This window comes from Geotrypetes seraphini, chromosome 3 (assembly GCF_902459505.1).
Source record: "Geotrypetes seraphini chromosome 3, aGeoSer1.1, whole genome shotgun sequence".
Lineage (NCBI taxonomy): Eukaryota > Metazoa > Chordata > Amphibia > Gymnophiona > Dermophiidae > Geotrypetes > Geotrypetes seraphini.
In genome coordinates, this window is record NC_047086.1 from 203,515,534 (window position 1) to 203,534,100 (window position 18,567).

An 18,567-nucleotide genomic window follows, 5' to 3' on the forward strand; every position below is an offset into this window, starting at 1 on the left:
CAAGCAAATTGTGATCTTTTCTTACTTCGACAATTAGTTCATCTTAGCTCAATTGCTACAGAACATCTTAAGAACGTTTCATCCAACCATAACCTTTCCTATAACTTCTTTTCTCATATCAATTAACAATCATTGAATCCTATGCAAGTTCTTCAATTCACTGTGGTAATAATATAAAGAACTGTCCCAGTTGCCACCATTCCAACAGATGAAGCGTAATCAATTATGGACATAGTTTCTATTTCCTATCGCTCAGGACAACATCTTCCAAACATCTTCACATTATTTAGACATATGGCAGCACCATTACAAGTACTACATATAACTTGGCTATACATGAGACCTTTATAATGGCTTGTCAAGGGATTTTTAGAACCAACACACTCAATCTCTGTCAACGCACATTTAGTTATCTCACAGACTAAACAAACCTCTTCTCTGGTGGCTCAATAGCATCAATCCCATAGTAGGGAATTTCTGCCACTCAACCATTCCAATCATAAATCTGATTACAAAGCCATTAATGACTTGGTCAAGGAGCTCACATAACGATCACCAAACTTGGGATGGTGGATGTCCTGGAAACAATTTTTGCCTCATAATTGCATCAGAACTAAGGGCAATCAGAAATGTCTTCTAGAATATCAAGTCACCTGATTCAAGATCAAATAGCCTGAATTCAAACACATATCAGATGGCAATGTTTTATTTAAATAAGCAAGCTAGAATTGGGTCTATACATCTACATCAAGAGACTATCTACATCTGGAATAAAGCACTACAACCGAATGCACTCCCGATTAGTTTGCAATGACAGGGTGCAGCCTGAGTTAACACCTACAGCTGCATCAATTATCCTTATAAAGTACCACCAAGCTATTCCTCTTCAAAATTGGGCAGTCCTAAATATACTTCTAGTTCCCTCCATATTCAATGCAAAGTATAACCACTTTGACCCTAGATCCCATTCCCAACCAGGCTATTTGCATGCATATTTTTCCATTCTATGAAATTAAACATTACAATATCTATCCCATCATTTCCCTCATTTCCACAATGATACAAAAGATTCAAATCATAGCTTATCCTTCTAGTCAAAGACTAACCAAGCCAGTTCGAGTATCCTTACCTGCATGAAATGTGCATACACCACCCCTATGATATCTGGCAGGATGCAAACCTATTTATCCAAGACAATGGTTTGCTTGTCCATTTGAGTCTACATCCTCATACAGTCACAACTTACCTACTTCTCATATATAATCATCTTGTTCTCTGGGCGTTTTATACATCTCATTAGCTTCCAAAAACAATTCTACAGGGAAAGCATATGCCAATACATAGCAGCTATTTCTTCCAATAATGTTTCTGCTTACTATTTACATCTTAAGTAATCTAATCAGGATTTCTTAATCACATTTCTCCAGAATAGGTTCAAGGCGATTTACAAGCTAAGAGGCCCATGCAACATCATGGGGGAAAGTTACATTACTTAGAAGGAGAAGGTAGAACTGTCAAGAGGGAACTGTCATAAATATTATTAAGTATCTACATTTGGTTATTACTTTACCTTTCAAATACTGGCCTTGTAATTTCTTCAATTAGATCACATTTTGCTATACTAGTAGATGTATTGCAAAATGTGTAAAAATAGTACACAAATATCCATACACCAGTTACAAAAATGTTTCTTGATAGGATTTCATGAATTGGAATCACTGAGTAGGCCTCCCACAGGGCCGTAGGATTTCAACTTAATTCTTCAGCAGTTAACTTGGCTTCTATTAGAGCCATTGGTCCTCATTCCGATGAAGTTCCTTGCTTCCAAAACAATTTTTTCTGATAATTACATCAGTAAAATTCAAGCTTTAATTTTTTTATCCATCACATATACTAATTTGTGGTTCCAAGATTTTTTCCAAAGCTGATCTCAGATTTCCATCTGAGTCAATCACTGCTTTTACTTTATTAACCTCCTCCAATTTAGTCTCCAACAGAGAAACAATTGTATACATTAGACCAGTGTCCTTCAACCTTTTTACACCTATGGACCAGCAGAAATAAAAGAATTATTTTATGGACCGGCATCGGTCCGCAGACCGGCGGTCGAAGAACACTGGGCTAAGTCGTGGGCCAGACCCTGCCCATCTCTACCCAATCTCCACCCCAGACCCTGCCCCCATAGTCCTAATTGTAACAATATTTTTTCCATTCATTTTTCATATATACACACAATATAATCTTATTAACAACGCATCGATCGCACCGTGGACCGGCAGTTGAAGAACATAGTTTTGAGCCTGATGTACATGCCGGCCCTGTGGACAGGCAGGAAATTTCTGTGGACCGGCACCGGTCCATGGACCGGTGGTTGAAGAACATTACATTAGACAGCAAGAGAGCACTGCAGGACTATCTTAAAAGAATAGCAAGGGGGGGGAGGGTCTTCCCCAATTTTTCAGATTCTCTGATCCAGGAGTTCAGCTTCAGTATCTAAGAAAATTCTATCCTCTTGGAGTGCTGACTCTTTTGACTTCTGTTATGATTTACATCTTGCAAATATTACAGAACTTCAAAAATAAAGAATACATCCAAAAAATAAATTCATACCACCATTGTGTTAAACATCTCAAAAAGATATATATACATTGTTAGTGAAAGAAATGCTCAGTGCCATATATTATTTCCTTCTGAGAGGAAAGAAAAATGGGAACCATCATTACACTTCAGTTGTTCCCCACCACCAACCTTATACAAAAACAATAAAATATGATCACTTATCTGAAAGGTCAGGTGGTTGTGCAATAAATATCCATGAATCATAAATTTAGAAACATAGAAACATTGATGGCAGATAAAGGCCAAATGGCCCATCTGGTCTGCCCATCCACAGTAACCATTTTCTCTCTGAGAGATCCCACGTGCCTATCCCACGCCTTCTTGAATTCAGACACAATCTCTGTCTCCACCACTTCTTACGGGAGACTGTTATACACATCTACCACACTTTTCTATAAAAAAAAAGTATCTTGAATTGGTTACTCCTGAGCCTATCACCTCTTAACTTTATCCTATGCCCTCTCATTCTAGAGCTTCCTTTCAAATGAAAGAGACTCAATTCATGTGCATTTACATCACGTGGGTATTTAAACGTCTCTATCATATCTCCCCTCTCCTGCCTTTTCTCCAAAGTATACAGATTGAGATCCCAAGAATTTAAGAGCAAATAGGATGCCCATGTGGGATCCCTTAGAGGGTTAAGCCAAGGGAACCTGTCACCAGGAGTGGGATCCCTAGGATAGTAGACTTGGGGTTGGGTCAGTAGAGTGGGCAGACCTAATGGGCTATGGCCCTTATCTGCCGTCATCTTCTATGTTCTGATATGCCTTGTGACGAAAACCATACACCATTTTAGTAGCCTTCTTGTGGACCAACTCCATCCTTTTTATATCTTTTTGAAGGTGCTGCCTCCAGAATTGTACACATTATTCTAAATGAGGTCTCACCAAAGTCTTATACAGGAGCATCAATACCTCCTTTTCCAATATCTCTCTCTATGCACCCTAGCATTCTTCTGGCTTTCACTATCACCTTTTCAACCTGTTTGGCCACCTTAAGATCATCACATACAATAACACCCAAGTCCCGCTCTTCTGTCGTGCACATAAGTTCTTCACCCCCTAAACTGTGTTGTTCTGTTCGGTTTTTGCAGCCCAAATGCATGACCTTGCATTTCTTAGCATTAAATCTTAGCTGCCAAATTCCAGACCATTCTTTAAGCTTTTCTAGGTCCTTCCTCATGTTATCCACACCACCAGGGGTGTCTACTCTAGTGCAGATTTTGGTGTCATCCACAAAGAGGCAAATCTTACCTCACAGCCCTTCAGCAATGTCGCTTATAAAAATGTTAAAAAGAACAGACCCAAGAACAGAACCTTGAGGCACACCAATGGTAACATCCCTTGTTCCCAAATCCTTTCCTGAACATATGAACGATACACATGTAAATAATATATTTTCTTGGCATTTTCATCCAGTGCTAGATAATTGCTTAAAACAACTCTCCCAAATTCAGATCTGGGTTTTACCCTTCAGCTTCACAACCTTTGATCTATGCAAGTAACAGGCTATATTGTTGCAGTGTTTCTGCTCATTGTATCTACAAGGCAGCTACGAAGCTCACCATATGTGTTTTTGTAAATCATTACAGTTCGGACCATCCAAGCTTTTTGGACTCTAGGTTGGGACAGGGGGTTCTGGACTCTTTCATCTATGACTTGCTGCCACCACCCAAAAATTTTTGAGATTGCTCTTTGGTTTTTTTTTTTTCTCACATATTACTAACAATATTAAGAGCAACTTTAGTTTGGGAGTTACCATTTGTGTGGCTGATATATATATATATATATATAAACTGTCCATAGAGAAAATAAAGTTGCACACTTGTGACGGGTGTTCTCTGTGGGCAGCTGGATATTTTAGCCACACAATCCTTCCTTCTCAACACTGAGTTATGCAGTACAGTATTGGTTACAGTGGATGGGAATTCCCATGTATGCATTTAACTCTTTTCTAGAGATTTCACTGCCTGGGATTCTCTCTGGTTCGGTGCTGTCACCTGGAGACATAACCACTTGTGTGGTTGAAATATCTAGCTGTCCATGGCGAACACCCATTACAGGTCCATGGTGAACACCCATTACAGGCAACTTTATTATCTCTCCGTCTTATGTCACTTTCTGTTTGCAGGGACCAGGAGGTGACATCAGGGAAGGATGAGGCTAGTATGAGCAGCAGGTAAGAGATGCTGCTCAAGGCTGGTGAAAATTTGAAGAGGTACAGGGGGTGAGGCGCATAGCATGGAGAGGAGTGCATGGTATGGTATGGCACAGCAGTGCCCGGGGGCGGGGGGGGGGGGGGGGGGGGGTGAGCACATAGCACAGTGATGCCGGGTGCAAGCTTCCCTCACTATGCTACTGGTTGGCAGCTAGATACTACGTTGCCCATCTATTTTACTAAGTTGCCTCTGCCTACTTTGTTACCACAGACTCATGGGTGTTTAGTCATTTCTCTTCCATTCCTTATCCATGTCCTTTGTATCTGTCCCAAACATATTCATTTTGAGGGTACTAATACAACATGTGGTAATAATCTGTGCTTCTTTCCCTCTGACAAGTTGTTAAAATGTTTGCAAAGTATTTTTGAACATGAATGTAAGAAATAATGATTTTGAGGGGTGTCTAATTGGTTAGTAGGGTAAATGAGATGACTATGCAGGCCTAATAAAGAAATTATTGACTAAAAATAAAAATTGAAGTCAGCTTGGGACTGGAGGAGAATACATTTTGTAAAGAAAGAAGGGACATGTGGGCATAATTTTAAAAAACTTCACTATGTACTTTGTCACTTAAATATCGAAGCACTTAGGGACAGATTCTGTAATTGGGTGCTTAAAAAGAAAGGCACCTAAAATTATGCACCTATCTCATGTCAGTCACACTTAGGCACCCATTACAGAATCGTGCCTAACTAATGTAGGCCAGGGTTTTAAAAGCCTACATTATAGGCGCCTTGCTGTAGAGAATGGCACCTAATGTTGTCTAAGTGCTTCTCCACCCCTAAACATGCCTACTTTGGAGTAGAGGCACCTATCTTATGTAGAACTGTGCCTAAGAAGATAGATGCCTATCACCCAATTAATTTTTATTTTTTTCAATTACAGTACTATACTAATTAGGTGAGGTACCTATTTGGCACCTATCTTTACGTGCCTTTTATATAATTTCCCTCTTATTGACGAAGGAAGGATAAAGCCTCACATAGCTTTTCTTCTTGAAGCTGTTCACTTACTCAATATTCTAGTCATAGGCAAAAGAAACCTTTTTTAGACAGAACATCTGAACACTTGTCAATTTAACATTCCAGAAAAAGGGAAATTTCTGAAATGACTTAACTGTATATGTAGAAGAAAGCACTGGGCTCTTAATTCCCTAGAGCAATGTTCTTCAACCTTTTTTACACCCATGGACTGGCGGAAATAAAAGGATTATTTTGTGGACCAGCAAACTACTAAGACTGAAAAACAAAACAAAACATCTCCACCCCGTCCCCGCGAGCTCGGTCCCCACCCCGTCCCTGCAAACCATCTGATCTTATCTGCACAAGCCTCAAATAGTTATGATTTTATATTGAACGTATTTTATTAAAGTATAAAAAGAAACAATATTCTGTATAATTGTCATTTTATAAATACAAATTATACAGAGAAAGGATCAACAAAACCCCTGTCTCCCCTCCCATTCGCATGTATCTCCTCTACTATCAAGAAAACTGAATAAGCCAAATTATTACAGAATGCAACACAGAAATATCATGCTAACAGAATACCACAATCACACATGACAGGAATAGTGTTAGGGGAGTGCAACTAGGGCAACTGCCCCCTGGTCAGAGAGAGCCCTAAGCCACTGCCTGGACTTTTGCAGTCCCTAGTTATATCTAACACCAGTTCTGGAAGGATACATATTTCAAATCTGATATATTCTAATCACAAAATAGAAATATAATTATTTTTTCTACCCTTTGTTGTCTCTGGTTTCTGCTTTCATCTTTTTTTTACTCTCTTCCTTCCAGCGTCTGCCCTCTCTGTCTCTTTAATTCAGCATCTGCCCCTTCCATTCACTGTCTGCCCTTCCATATGGTATCTGCCTTCTTTCTATGCCCCTCTCCCCTTTCCATCCAGCCTGCACCCCTCTCTCCTTTTACATGATTCTTTCCAGCTTCACTGCTCTCTTCATTTTTATCTTTCCTACACCAGATCTAGCATCTCTTTGTCCCTCTCTCCTTATTTCTCTGCTGACCCCCTTCCCAGCATCAATCTCTCTCTACTTTCTCATTTCTCTGTCTCTATTTTTTCCCTCATCTGATCTCTCCATTCCACCCTGACCCCATCCCCTCCTTTAATCTCCCTGCCAGCTGTTTCCTTCCTTTTTCTCCCTAGGTAACTCTCTTCCTTTCCCTCCTCCCCTGTCCAGCAGTACCCCTTCTCCCGTCCCTCCTTCCCTCTCCAGAAAATATTTCCTCTCTCTAGCCTTAACGGCAGCTCTGTGTGCTTTAACTTCACCACACAGCTGCTGCTAGCATTAGTTTAGCCGCAGTCTCATCAGGCAGCCTTGGAGCCTTTGCTAAGCCAGCCCGCCTCGCATCATCGAAGGGGCAGCCTAGCAAAGGCCCCGAGGCTACCTCATGAAACAGCGTCTAAACTACTGCTAGCGGCAGCTCTGTGGCAAAGTTAAAAGCACACAGAGCTGCCACTGCTGGTTTGGGATGCGGAGAAATGGCAAAAGCAGGAATCTTAGCAGATATGCGAAGGCAGGAGTGCTGGCATACATGACGATGGCAGCAGGAAGTTGCAAGTCAGCTGATGCTTTCTCCGGAGCCTCTCTACCTGACCCAAATCCTTCACAGACCGGCAGAAAATTTTTGTGGAACAGCAGTTGAAGAACACTGCCCTAGAGCAGCAGTTTTATACTGCAAAACGCACTGGAAAAAAATAGGATATGACCTGCTAGCTTTAAGTGTCAGCAATGAAGTTAAGTGCTTTGTTTTAGAAAAGTCCTTTTTTTCTGGAATGTAAAATTGACGAGTGTTCAGATGCTCTGTTTTAAAAAAGGGTTTGTTTTTTTTATATTTGCTTATGATTTGAATGTTGAGTAAGTGAAGAGCTTCAAGAAGAAAAGCTCTATGAAGCTTTTTCTTTCATTAGCTAATAAGGCCCTGATCATTTACAAGATACCTAAAGTTAGGTACCTAGATCACATAGCAGATCTGGAAACCTAACTTAATTGTTCAATTAGGCTTAATTGGCACCATTAATTGAAAATTGCTATTAAATAGTGATTTAAAAACAAATTAGATTGTAGGTGCCTACAATTTCCAAGTAGGTGCCTAGACCAAGGCACCTACCAGAAAGAAAATGTGGTTAGGGGCAGATCATGGGCAGATCTTGGATGTGTTTTTCATCTAGGCGCCTAAATTGGACTTAGGTGCCGGTATTTAAGCCAAGAAAACCCTGGCATAAATAGGGAGCACCTAAGGTTTTGACGCCTACTGGTGCTAGGTGCGATTCTGTAAAGGACACCTATCTCAAGATTTACAGCTGCTATGCGCGTTGCCTAATTTTTAGGTACTATTTATAGAATCGGGGCCTAAATGCTTTGATTTTTAAGTGACAAAAGCATATAGTGAAGTTATTTTGTGATGATTTTAAAGTTTTCACTTCACTTACCCTTCTTTTCAAGAGTAATTTTATAAAGTCTATTTTCACATGCATGTGGCCTGTTATAAAATTCTGACCAATCACTTAAACCAGCTGAGAGGATTTTTTTTATGTGAAATCTGTTTTTATTAAGCAACAACCAGATCACAAAGAAACAGCAGGGCAAAAACATTTCAAATATAGAAAACAGAGCTCCCTACCCCCAAGAGGACTGGACTCTGATGTCCTCTCAGGTTACATAGTATCCCAACCCCCCCATACTCTCCCAAAAACCCCGCCCAGCACCCCACTCCCCCCAACCCCACACCCACAAATCAGACAGGCGGGATAGAATACGCAGGTAGTCTATTCAAGATACGACTGCGCACCCGGGGAGACAAACTGTCCAAATAAGGAGTCCAAATGTGAACAAAGTCTCTGCTCCGGCGGCGAGAGGAAGAAGCCAGGAGGGCCTCCCATCCAAGAAGGGCATGTAATTTATTCCGCCAATACCAGAAGGAGGGAGGAACCTCCGCCAGCCAGAAATTCAAGATACATTTTTTCCCCAAAATATAACATTTGCTCAAAAACAATTTCTCCGCAGATGTGTACACAGAAAACAAGGAAAAATGAGCGAATAACATATGATATACAGAAACAGGAACAGAAACTCGCAAGAGACCCTGAAGAAAGGAAGCCAGGGCCCCCCAAAAGCTCTGAACACTCTCACAACCCCAAAGACCATGAAAATAAGAATTCACCTCCGTATGGCAGGTGAGACAGTAGGGAGTATTGACACAGCCCATATGGTAGGCCCGGCTCTGGGAAGCATAGGCTCTCAACAAGGTCCGAAAATGGCATTCACGAAGCTCCGCACTATGCACCAAAGCAGGGACCCCGCGAAGAGCCCGGAGCAAGAAGCCCGAGCTGAGAGGATTTTAAGATTTGCTATCATACCAAAATTCACAAAATTGTGCAAATCATTCCATTTATAATGAAATTATTCTTCACAAAGCTTTGCAGTCAAAAACTTTCACTGACTTCCAAACAATTCTCAAGTGATGTTTATAGAGCCGTCAGAAGCGGCACCCCAGGTACACAAGATATCAGTTTATCGGGCTTTTTGCCGCTGATGCTTCCTCATAGGCTCGTACACCACTAAGTAACTGTATTATTTTTATTAAGTTACACTTTATAAGCATCCAGCTATTAAGCTTGACTAAATAATTTAATAGAGACTTACCTTTAAAGTCCTGGTTCAAATTTTAACTGATGCCAGGAACAGCAGAACGCCAATGCTGACATGCAGCATTGAAGCCCGCCATGTTTAAGAATTTCTTTAACTAAAAACTACTTTGCCACGCCCTGAAGCCGTACCGGTGCACGAAACATGCATGTTGGCGTTGGCGTTCTGCTGTTCCTGGCATCAGTTAAAATTTGAACTAGGACTTTAAAGATAAGTCTCTTAAATTATTTATTCAAGCCACGTGTCTTTATAAGAACATAAGCAGTGCCTCCGCTGGGTCAGACCATAGGTCCATCACGCCCAGCAGTCCGCTCCCGCGGCGGCCCAAACAGGTCATGACCTGTCTAAATCACCAGAAGGGGCCCCCATGCCACCTTGGTTTCCTGATGAGTCCTATCTTCCCATCGAAGTCCTAGCCCTCCGGTCTTGCACATGCACGACCTGGTTGGGTTTCTATACTTTCTCAGTATCCCAGTATCCCACTATACTTTCTCAGTATCCCATGATCCCTTTATCCCCCAGGAATCTGTCCAGTCTCTGTTTGAATCCCTGTACCGTACTCTGCCCGATCACTTCCTCCGGTAGCGCATTCCAAGTGTCCACGACCCTTTGGGTGAAGAAAAACTTCCTTGCATTTGTTTTGAACCTATCTCCTTTCAGTTTCTCCGAATGCCCCCTCGTACCTGTTGTCCCCTTCAGCCTGAAGAATCTGTCCCTATCCACCCTCTCTATGCCCCTCATGATCTTGAAGGTCTCTATCATATCACCCCTGAGCCTCCTTTTTTCCAGAGAGAAGAGCCCCAGCCTGTCCAACCTCTCGGCGTATGGGCAGTGTTCCAGCCCTCTTACCAGTTTCGTTGCTCTCCTTTGGACTCTCTCAAGTACCGCCATGTCTTTCTTGAGGTACGGCGACCAATATTGAACGCAGTATTCCAGATGAGGACGCACCATCGATCGATACAATGGCATGATGACTTCCCGCGTCCTGGTTGTTATGCCCCTCTTTATGATGCCCAGCATCCTGTTGGCTTTTTTCGAGGCCGCTGCGCACTGTGCAGATGGCTTCAGTGATGCATCCACCAGCACACCCAAGTCTCTCTCAAGACTGCTTTCTCCCAACAATGCCCCCCCCCCCATTTTGTAGTTGAACAACGGGTTCTTTTTCCCTATATGCATGACCTTGCATTTTTTCACGTTAAAGCGCATTTGCCATTTGTTTGCCCAGTCTTCCAGCTTGTTAAGGTCCCTTTGCAGGTCCTCACACTCCTCCCTGGAGCTAACTCTGCCGCACAGTTTGGTATCGTCTGCAAATTTTATAACCTCGCACTTTGCCTCCTTTTCCAGGTCATTGATAAATATGTTGAAGAGTAACGGCCCCAGCACCGATCCCTGTGGCACACCGCTCGTGACTCCCCGCCAGTCAGAAAATTGGCCCTTTACTCCGACCCTCTGCAGTCTACCCGACAACCAGTGCTCGATCCATCTGTGCACATCCCCTCCCACCCCGTGGTTCCATAGCTTCCTAAGCAGCCTTTCATGTGGAACCTTGTCGAAAGCCTTTTGGAAATCGAGGTAAATGATGTCGACGGGTTCCCCATTGTCCACCCGACTGCTTATTCCCTCAAAGAAGTACAGAAGGTTCGTTAAGCACGACCTTCCCTTACAGAATCCGTGCTGGCTTTTTCTCAGTAGGCCATTTCTCTCAATGTGCTCGCAAATGCTGTCCTTGATCATAGCTTCCACCATCTTCCCTATAATTGAAGTCAGGCTCACCGGCCTGTAGTTATAAACTAGCATCTTCATAAGCGCCTACCTGCCTTTTTAAACTAGATACTCTCATATAAAATTACATCGTGATTCTCATGCAAATTCCATGTGAGAACAGTAAGCTGGATCTTCTAGGTCAGCTTATTGTGGGTCTCTGGGTCTCTCAACTGTTCAAAATAAAGATAATTCAATTGGCAATGGGTCATAGAGATTGCGGGTAACTATTTTTCTCCTAATGATGTTGTTTCAATCATAATTGCTACTTTTGTTTTCAGTATGAATCCAAGATAAATTTTTTACATGAATGTTTAATTTAAATACTCGTAGGACTTAAAGATTTACTGTTCTTGTACTATTTATAAATCACTTAAATATTTTTTTTTTCTTTCAACTACACATGGTTTTCCAGGAAACTTCTACTTCCTTCATGGTGCCCTTGATCCTTTGCTTTGTGGAAACGGCAGTGATGCAGGGTGAGGTTCAATTGTACTTTATTCTTCTCTATATATGTATTTATTGTTTTAAAAAACATATATATGCTATTTTCTTCCAAAAACCAAATCAGCTTACAGATTGAAATTTTAAAAATCAAAACAATAAATATTTACGTCCCACCATTGTCATTATACAGTAAGCCATCTATCTGCATACCTTACATAGCTAGCTCTAAATCATGGAACTTATTTTCTACATCCCATTCACCTCCTTTCCTGCCTAAGTACATACCAAACTTTGTTTTCTAATATTTTAGGACATGATTTTAAAATAATAATATTGAGCCTGATAGAGCGATTTAAGTGGACAGGAGAGGCTCTGGCCATCTTAAATCAAGGAGAGCTGGCAAATTGCCGATACTCAATGGTACTAAACTGGATGATGCGGCTGAATCATCCCATATTAAAAGTATGCAGGTCAGGGGTTATACGAGGGCTGGCACTGGGGAGGAGCTGGTGATTATGTGAGTGTCAGCAATATTGAGCCCCAGGACCTGCATAGGTAAGCGGTGAATTTAGGACAGCTCAAAAGCTGCCCTAAATTCACCCGCTAAGCACTTAATATTGGCTGGGATCTACATAACATGTTTTTCATTTTTAAGTCCCCCAATCCTCCTTCCAAACCTCAAAAAAGCCTCCCTCCTTCCTACTTTCTCCATCCTAGCCCATAGTCGACCACACTATTCTCCTGGAATGCCTGGCCCACATTGGCATCTCCGACCAGGTCCTCAGCTGGTTCCAAGGGTTTCTACGAAACAGATCCTACAGGGTACGCAAAAATGACAATTTCTCCTACAGCTGGGTTAACTCCTGCGGTGTGCCGCAAGGCTCCCCCCTGTCCCCCACCCTGTTCAATATCTACCTCGCCTCCCTCAGTAACCTCCTACACATACTCAAGCTCAAATTCTTCATCTATGCAGATGACATCACAATTGTCATCCCTCTAACCAGTCTATCCCAGGAACTTCTCACCTACATCACTAGCATACTCAGTCAGATAGAACTCTGGATGCTCTCCTTCAGACTAAAACTAAACCCGGACAAAACAAAATTCTTCCTGGCCACCCCCAAAGACAAAATCAAAGACACCACAATCCAAGTGAAAGGATTGGTTTTCCCACTCGAACAAAAACTAAAAATACTAGGAGTCACGCTTGACAAACATTTATCCCTAGAAAATCACACCGACCTCACTGTTAAGAAAGGCCTTTCGGCGCTCTGGAAACTTCGTACCATAAAGAAATACTTTGATGACACCGCATTCCGCCTACTAGTACAATCCTCTATTCTCAGTATACTGGATTACTGCAATATCATTTACCTGAGCTCCACAAAGAAAATCACCAGAAGACTAAAACTGATTCAAAACACAGCCGTCCGCCTCATTTTCAGCCTGAACAAATGGGAACACATCACTCCCTTCTACCACCAACTGCATTGGCTACCTTTCGAATCCCGAGTCCTTTTCAAGTTCGCCTGCATTTGCTACAAAACAGTATTTGGTCTTTCACCAAAATACCTCTCCCCCCACTTCACTATGTATTGCACCAATAAGAAATCCTGCAGAATTCAGCTGTTTGCCTTCCCCTCCATAAAATTATGCCAGCTCAAAAGATTCCTCGACAAAACCTTCGCCTTCCAGGCGGCTAAGCTGAACCCTTGGCTAGCCCAAATGATGCTAGAGGCCCCGACCTACCTCGACTTCAGAAAACTTCTCAAAACATACCTTTTCCGCAAACAGGACCCTTAACCCTTATTCCCCGCAACAATCCAACCCCCGCCCCACCCCCTCCTTTCTCTCCCCCTCCCCTCCCTTGGCTCCCTTCTCCCTCCCTCATCTCTCCCAAATCCAACTATGATAAACTTCTGCTAAAACCCCAATACTTCCTTCCTCGTTGCTTGTAATTCCGACAAAATGTTGTAAATCCGTGTTCAGACCGGATCCTAATTTAATTGATGTGAACTGCCTAGAACTCTTTGGGTATGGCGGTATATAAGAACTTAATAATAATAATAATAATAATAAGACTCAACATCCTCTTCTCCCCTTAAATCAGGGGTTTCAAAGTCCCTCCTCGAGGGCCGCAATCCAGTCGGATTTTCAGGATTTCTCCATTGAATATGCATAAGATCTATTAGCATACAATGAAAGCAGTGCATGCAAATAGATCTCATGCATATTCATTGGGGAAGTCCTGGAAACCCGACTGGATTGCAGCCCTCGAGGAGGGACTTTGACACCCCCGCCTTAAATGATCCCCTCACACCCCAACTCCCCCTGCAGGTAGGCCCCCCTGAGCTTACCTTTGGTCCCTAGTTGTACTAGTGGGGATGTTGGGGGCAGGAGCCAAGTGTCCTCACTCCTGCCCCTTGCAGCTGCCAGTGAAAAATAGTTGCCATGAGAGATCTTGGCAGCCATTTTCCACTGGAAGCCGCAAGGGGGCAGGAGTGAGGGGACTTGGCTTTTGCCACCAGGAACCAAAGTTAGGTCGGGGGGAGGAGCACGAGGGCTATCTTGACTAGGGGATTGGAAGGCTGTTCCAAGGAGAGAGAAGGGTATTGAGTCTCGTAAGCTGAGTTGGGGTAGGAAAGAAGAAAGGAAGGAGAGAGGCCAGCAGAAGGATTGGGGGAACTTAAAAATTAAAAATGAATTATGCAGGTCCTAACTAAATATTAGCCAGGACCTGTATAAGCTCTGGTGGCCAACCTTAAGGATTTAGCCCTTGATGGCACTGAATATTCAAGGCTAATCTAGATGGCAATGGTCAGTGTTTAACCCCTCCCCCCCCCAAAAAATAAAAACACAACCCATAAAAAACAACCCACTGACCATTGCAGGCTGACTTAGCTCCTTTTTTTAATAGAGTCTGTCTTTTTCTGATACTAAGGTGGCTGTATATTCTGTCATGGTGTCAGTACTACTGTTCCTTTGTTGGTTTCCTGTTCTGTTATATTTTTCCCTTGTTAAAATAATAAAACTATTTGAACTTAAAAAATATAAGGTGAGGGTGGGTTAATCTCCTTGGATGGCTTCCTCTTGTTTTTGAAGTGTGTGTGTGTGTGTTGGGGGGGTGTCCCTCTCTGCCATTTAAAAGAAGAAGAGAGCAGATGAGATGATACACAGCTATTATATAACCAAGTTTTGTTATATATTCATCCTGGTCTCTAGGTTTTTGTTCAATATGCTTAGGACTAACTGCAATTTATATGTTGGTAAATCTTTGTAATTCTCTATGGTTTTGATTTCCAGTCAATGTCCAGAGGGTTACATATGTATGAAGGCAGGGCGGAACCCAAACTATGGCTACACTAGCTTTGACTCTTTTGGCTGGGCCTTCCTTGCCTTGTTTCGTCTCATGACTCAGGATTTTTGGGAAAACTTATATCAGCTAGTAAGTAATCATATAATGTGCATCCTGTGCATTTTTTTCAGTTGCATAATGTAGAGCAGTGGGGTTGGAGAGTGCATAGCTCCTCTGTTAGGCTGTAATACCTAAGGTTAAAGTTGGTACCTGTGAAATGCCATTGTAATATAAAGATTTTGCATGTCTTGGAGAATCTTATTACTACAGAATGGGGCTTAACTTTGTAAATGTTTTCAAGTGGGACAAGTGTCCCAAGAGAAGCATAGTGTAAGATGTCAACACTGGGAAAACTAAGAAAACTTAAGAATCAAGGTAAGAAGAATAAATTGCAAACCAAAAAGTAGGATGTGTTGTACAGCCTCCTCTCTACCATTGTATTCTGCCCGCATTTTGCCTTCTTTCAATTTATTTCTCTTTCTTTCTCCTCACAGTGCTAGAATAACTAGTAAGCTGCAATCATGTCATTGCACTATAAAATCTTTCTTAAAATGTCCTGTCATCACAGGCTGTCCCATAAAGTCTACAAGGTCAAAATGCTCCCTCCTCACGTTAGCCTGCTAGGATGAAGTCCATTCTGTGTCTCAGAAATGAGGATTATATCAATCTTGTGAACAGCACCACACAGACATAGGCAGAGTAATTCAGAGTTCCCCTTGAGAGAACAGAAATTTTATTGGGCCTCCACAGTTGGTTTACTAGTTCCCAAATCCATTTCTTTATCTTAATTTCAACCCAAAAAACACAGTTTTCCGTTCCTGCTTAAGCAAGTCCAATGATGTCATTGATCTCAAAGCTGAGGGCAGACCATTCAACATCTGAGGTTCATATATTTTAAACATAGATGTTAGATATTCTTCTAATCGGATAACCTTGAAAGACAGAATGTCCAAAATGTTTGTGTCAGCTGATCTTAAGTATCTTGCAGGGTGATAAATTTGCAAAGTTGAAATGATCAAAGGAGATACCAGGTTATTCCGAACCTTGAAAACTAACAAAATAATTTTGAAAATAATTCTTTGCCGAACTGGAAGACAATGAAGAGTTTTCAAGATCGGAGTGATATGCACATTTCAAGAATAGCCAAAAAGAACTCGAGTGAAAGTATTTTGTGCAACCTGCAATGCCCTTAAGGTTTTCTGTGCAATCCCATTAAAAGTCCTTTACAATAGTTGACATATGACATTACTATACTCTTTACTACCATCCTAAAATATGGGAAAGAAAGTAAGTAATGTAATCAGTTTCTAAGAAAAATTGTATTTCTAGTGCAATAGGTGTACCATTTTATACAAGCGGGTTATCTCCCCATGGCTGTGAGCCATCTGCAGAAGGAATCCACTCCTGATTTTGTCTGTGTCCCTCCTATTTCACTGTAAACTCTGCTGCAACCTGCAGGTTTTCCCTTCTGCATGCAAGCCGGGAGTGTTTCTGTTCTGCTCTCTTTTTTTCTTATTTTATTCTCTGTTTTCTGTGCTTAGAACTTTCACCTTGGTTTGTTTTTAATTTATTATATATATCAAGTGTGTTTTGGTTATTTGACTGATTATTTATATGATTTATAGATCTTCCATTATTATATATCTGTGGTTTTATGATTTTATGTAGATTCATTTAGATTATTTATATGTTTTTTGTTGTAAGATATTAATTGAAATCTAATTGTTATTTAGTTGTTACTCAGCCTTGATGCAGCCCTTATGTGGGCAAAACAAGGCTGTGTCGGGTACATTGTATAGACATTTGTGGTAGTGAATTAAATTTATATGGGCCTTATTCTTTTGTCTGATCTGCTACTTTTTATACCATTGTGGAGACAATTGCAGATTGATTACCTATCTGTTTTCTTGAACAGAGTTCCTTAAGACACAAAATTTCCTATGTGTCAGAAATTATGTAAATCAATCCAATACTAGATTGTTAAGCCTTATAGATCTTATCCAATTGTCAAAAATAGTATGGTCTGTTGAATCAAAAGCTGCAGACATGTTGAGACTTGCTAAAAAGTAATGTTTACCTTTATCAAAATCCTCTCTTACTGTATCAAGCAATGAAATCAGTAAAGTCTTTGTATCAAGCAAAGATCTGATGCCAAATTGATTGGCATCAATTTGGCATTTATTTAAAATATTTTTATTCTGCTTACAAAATCATCTCCATTAAAAAAAACCCCAGTACAACAACATTAAAACTATTGAATATGTATCAGATCTTTTTTAAATTGTAATATGCTCTTACATAATCACAAAGTTCCTGGTATTTTATTCCACATAAATAACCCAGCTATTGAAAAAGCTATCAATCGAGTTTCAAAATATCTGTTTCCTCAGTCTTTCAACTGATAGGTACTGGAAATGTAGTCATGCAGTTGTCTATCCTGGAGGCGTGATTCTCTAAACAGCGCTGTCACATAAATGAGATGTGATCAGCAGCTACTTTTTAAGTGGCTGCCGATATTGGCGCCGTTTAGAGAATCGGGGCCTTGGTGTCAACTTCTCATTTCAGTCTCACCAAAGCTCATTTAACTACAGAGATTCTCTCTGCACTTTTTATAAACATGCATGGATATTTTTTACAGACCTTGCGAGCAGCTGGAAAAACCTACATGATCTTCTTTGTCCTCGTTATCTTTGTGGGATCATTCTACCTGGTCAACCTGATCCTTGCTGTAGTAGCTATGGCTTATGAAGAGCAGAACCAGGCCACTCAAGAGGAAGCTGAGAGGAAGGAGGCGGAGTTCAAAGCCATGTTGGAACAGTTGAAGAAACAGCAAGAAGATGCACAGGTCTGTCTCAGACATATAATATTCTGAAAGATCTTTATATGGAATATTATGCGGAATATCGCAAACAATATAAAGTACTGCATGATATATTATGCTTCCTTTCCCAAACTGTACGTATTCTTTAATTTTTAAAGGTGTTTTACAAGTGTTTATGTTCATTTTTCAATAGTAGAAATAGTATGAGCTTTGGGTCCAATTGAGCTTCAAACCTTTTCTGAGTTTTGGAGTTAAAATATTATACTTTACTAGTGTTTAAGCCCGTTACATTAACGGGTGCTAGAATATATGGCTGTCTGTCTTTCTTTCTTTATGTCTCTCTCCCTGCTCCTGTTTCTTTCTTCCTTTCTTTCTGTCTTTCTCCCTCCTGCAATTTTTTTCTCTCTCTCCCTGGCACCCTTTGCCTGTCTGTCTTTATTTCTGTGTCTCTCTGGTCCCCTGTCTGTCTTTATTTCTGTCTGTCTCTCTCCCTAGCCTCCTTTGTCTGTCTGTATTTCTTTCTGTGTCTCCCCCCCCCACTTTCCTTTGCAGAAGCAGCAGTGCTATTTCCCTTCCCCTCCAGATCCCTGTGAAGTAGTAGCAGCATTTCCCCCCACCCACCCCCCATTCCCTTCTCTCCCCCCCCCACTTTCCTTTGCAGAAGCAGCAGCGGTATTTCT

At 41.3% G+C, this 18,567-nt stretch overlaps 1 protein-coding gene across 6 annotated transcripts in view; it reads left to right on the forward strand.

Moving 5' to 3' along the window:
• SCN8A (sodium voltage-gated channel alpha subunit 8) overlaps nucleotides 1–18,567 on the forward strand; it is a 411,930-nt gene that overhangs the window by 215,734 nt on the left and 177,629 nt on the right. For all 6 annotated transcript variants that reach the window (XM_033938385.1, XM_033938386.1, XM_033938387.1 and 3 more), the window contains 3 exons: nucleotides 11,680–11,743; nucleotides 15,015–15,156; nucleotides 17,705–17,911. In XM_033938385.1, the coding sequence (XP_033794276.1) occupies nucleotides 11,680–11,743; nucleotides 15,015–15,156; nucleotides 17,705–17,911 (413 nt within the window). The remainder of the gene's footprint in view (nucleotides 1–11,679; nucleotides 11,744–15,014; nucleotides 15,157–17,704; nucleotides 17,912–18,567) is intronic.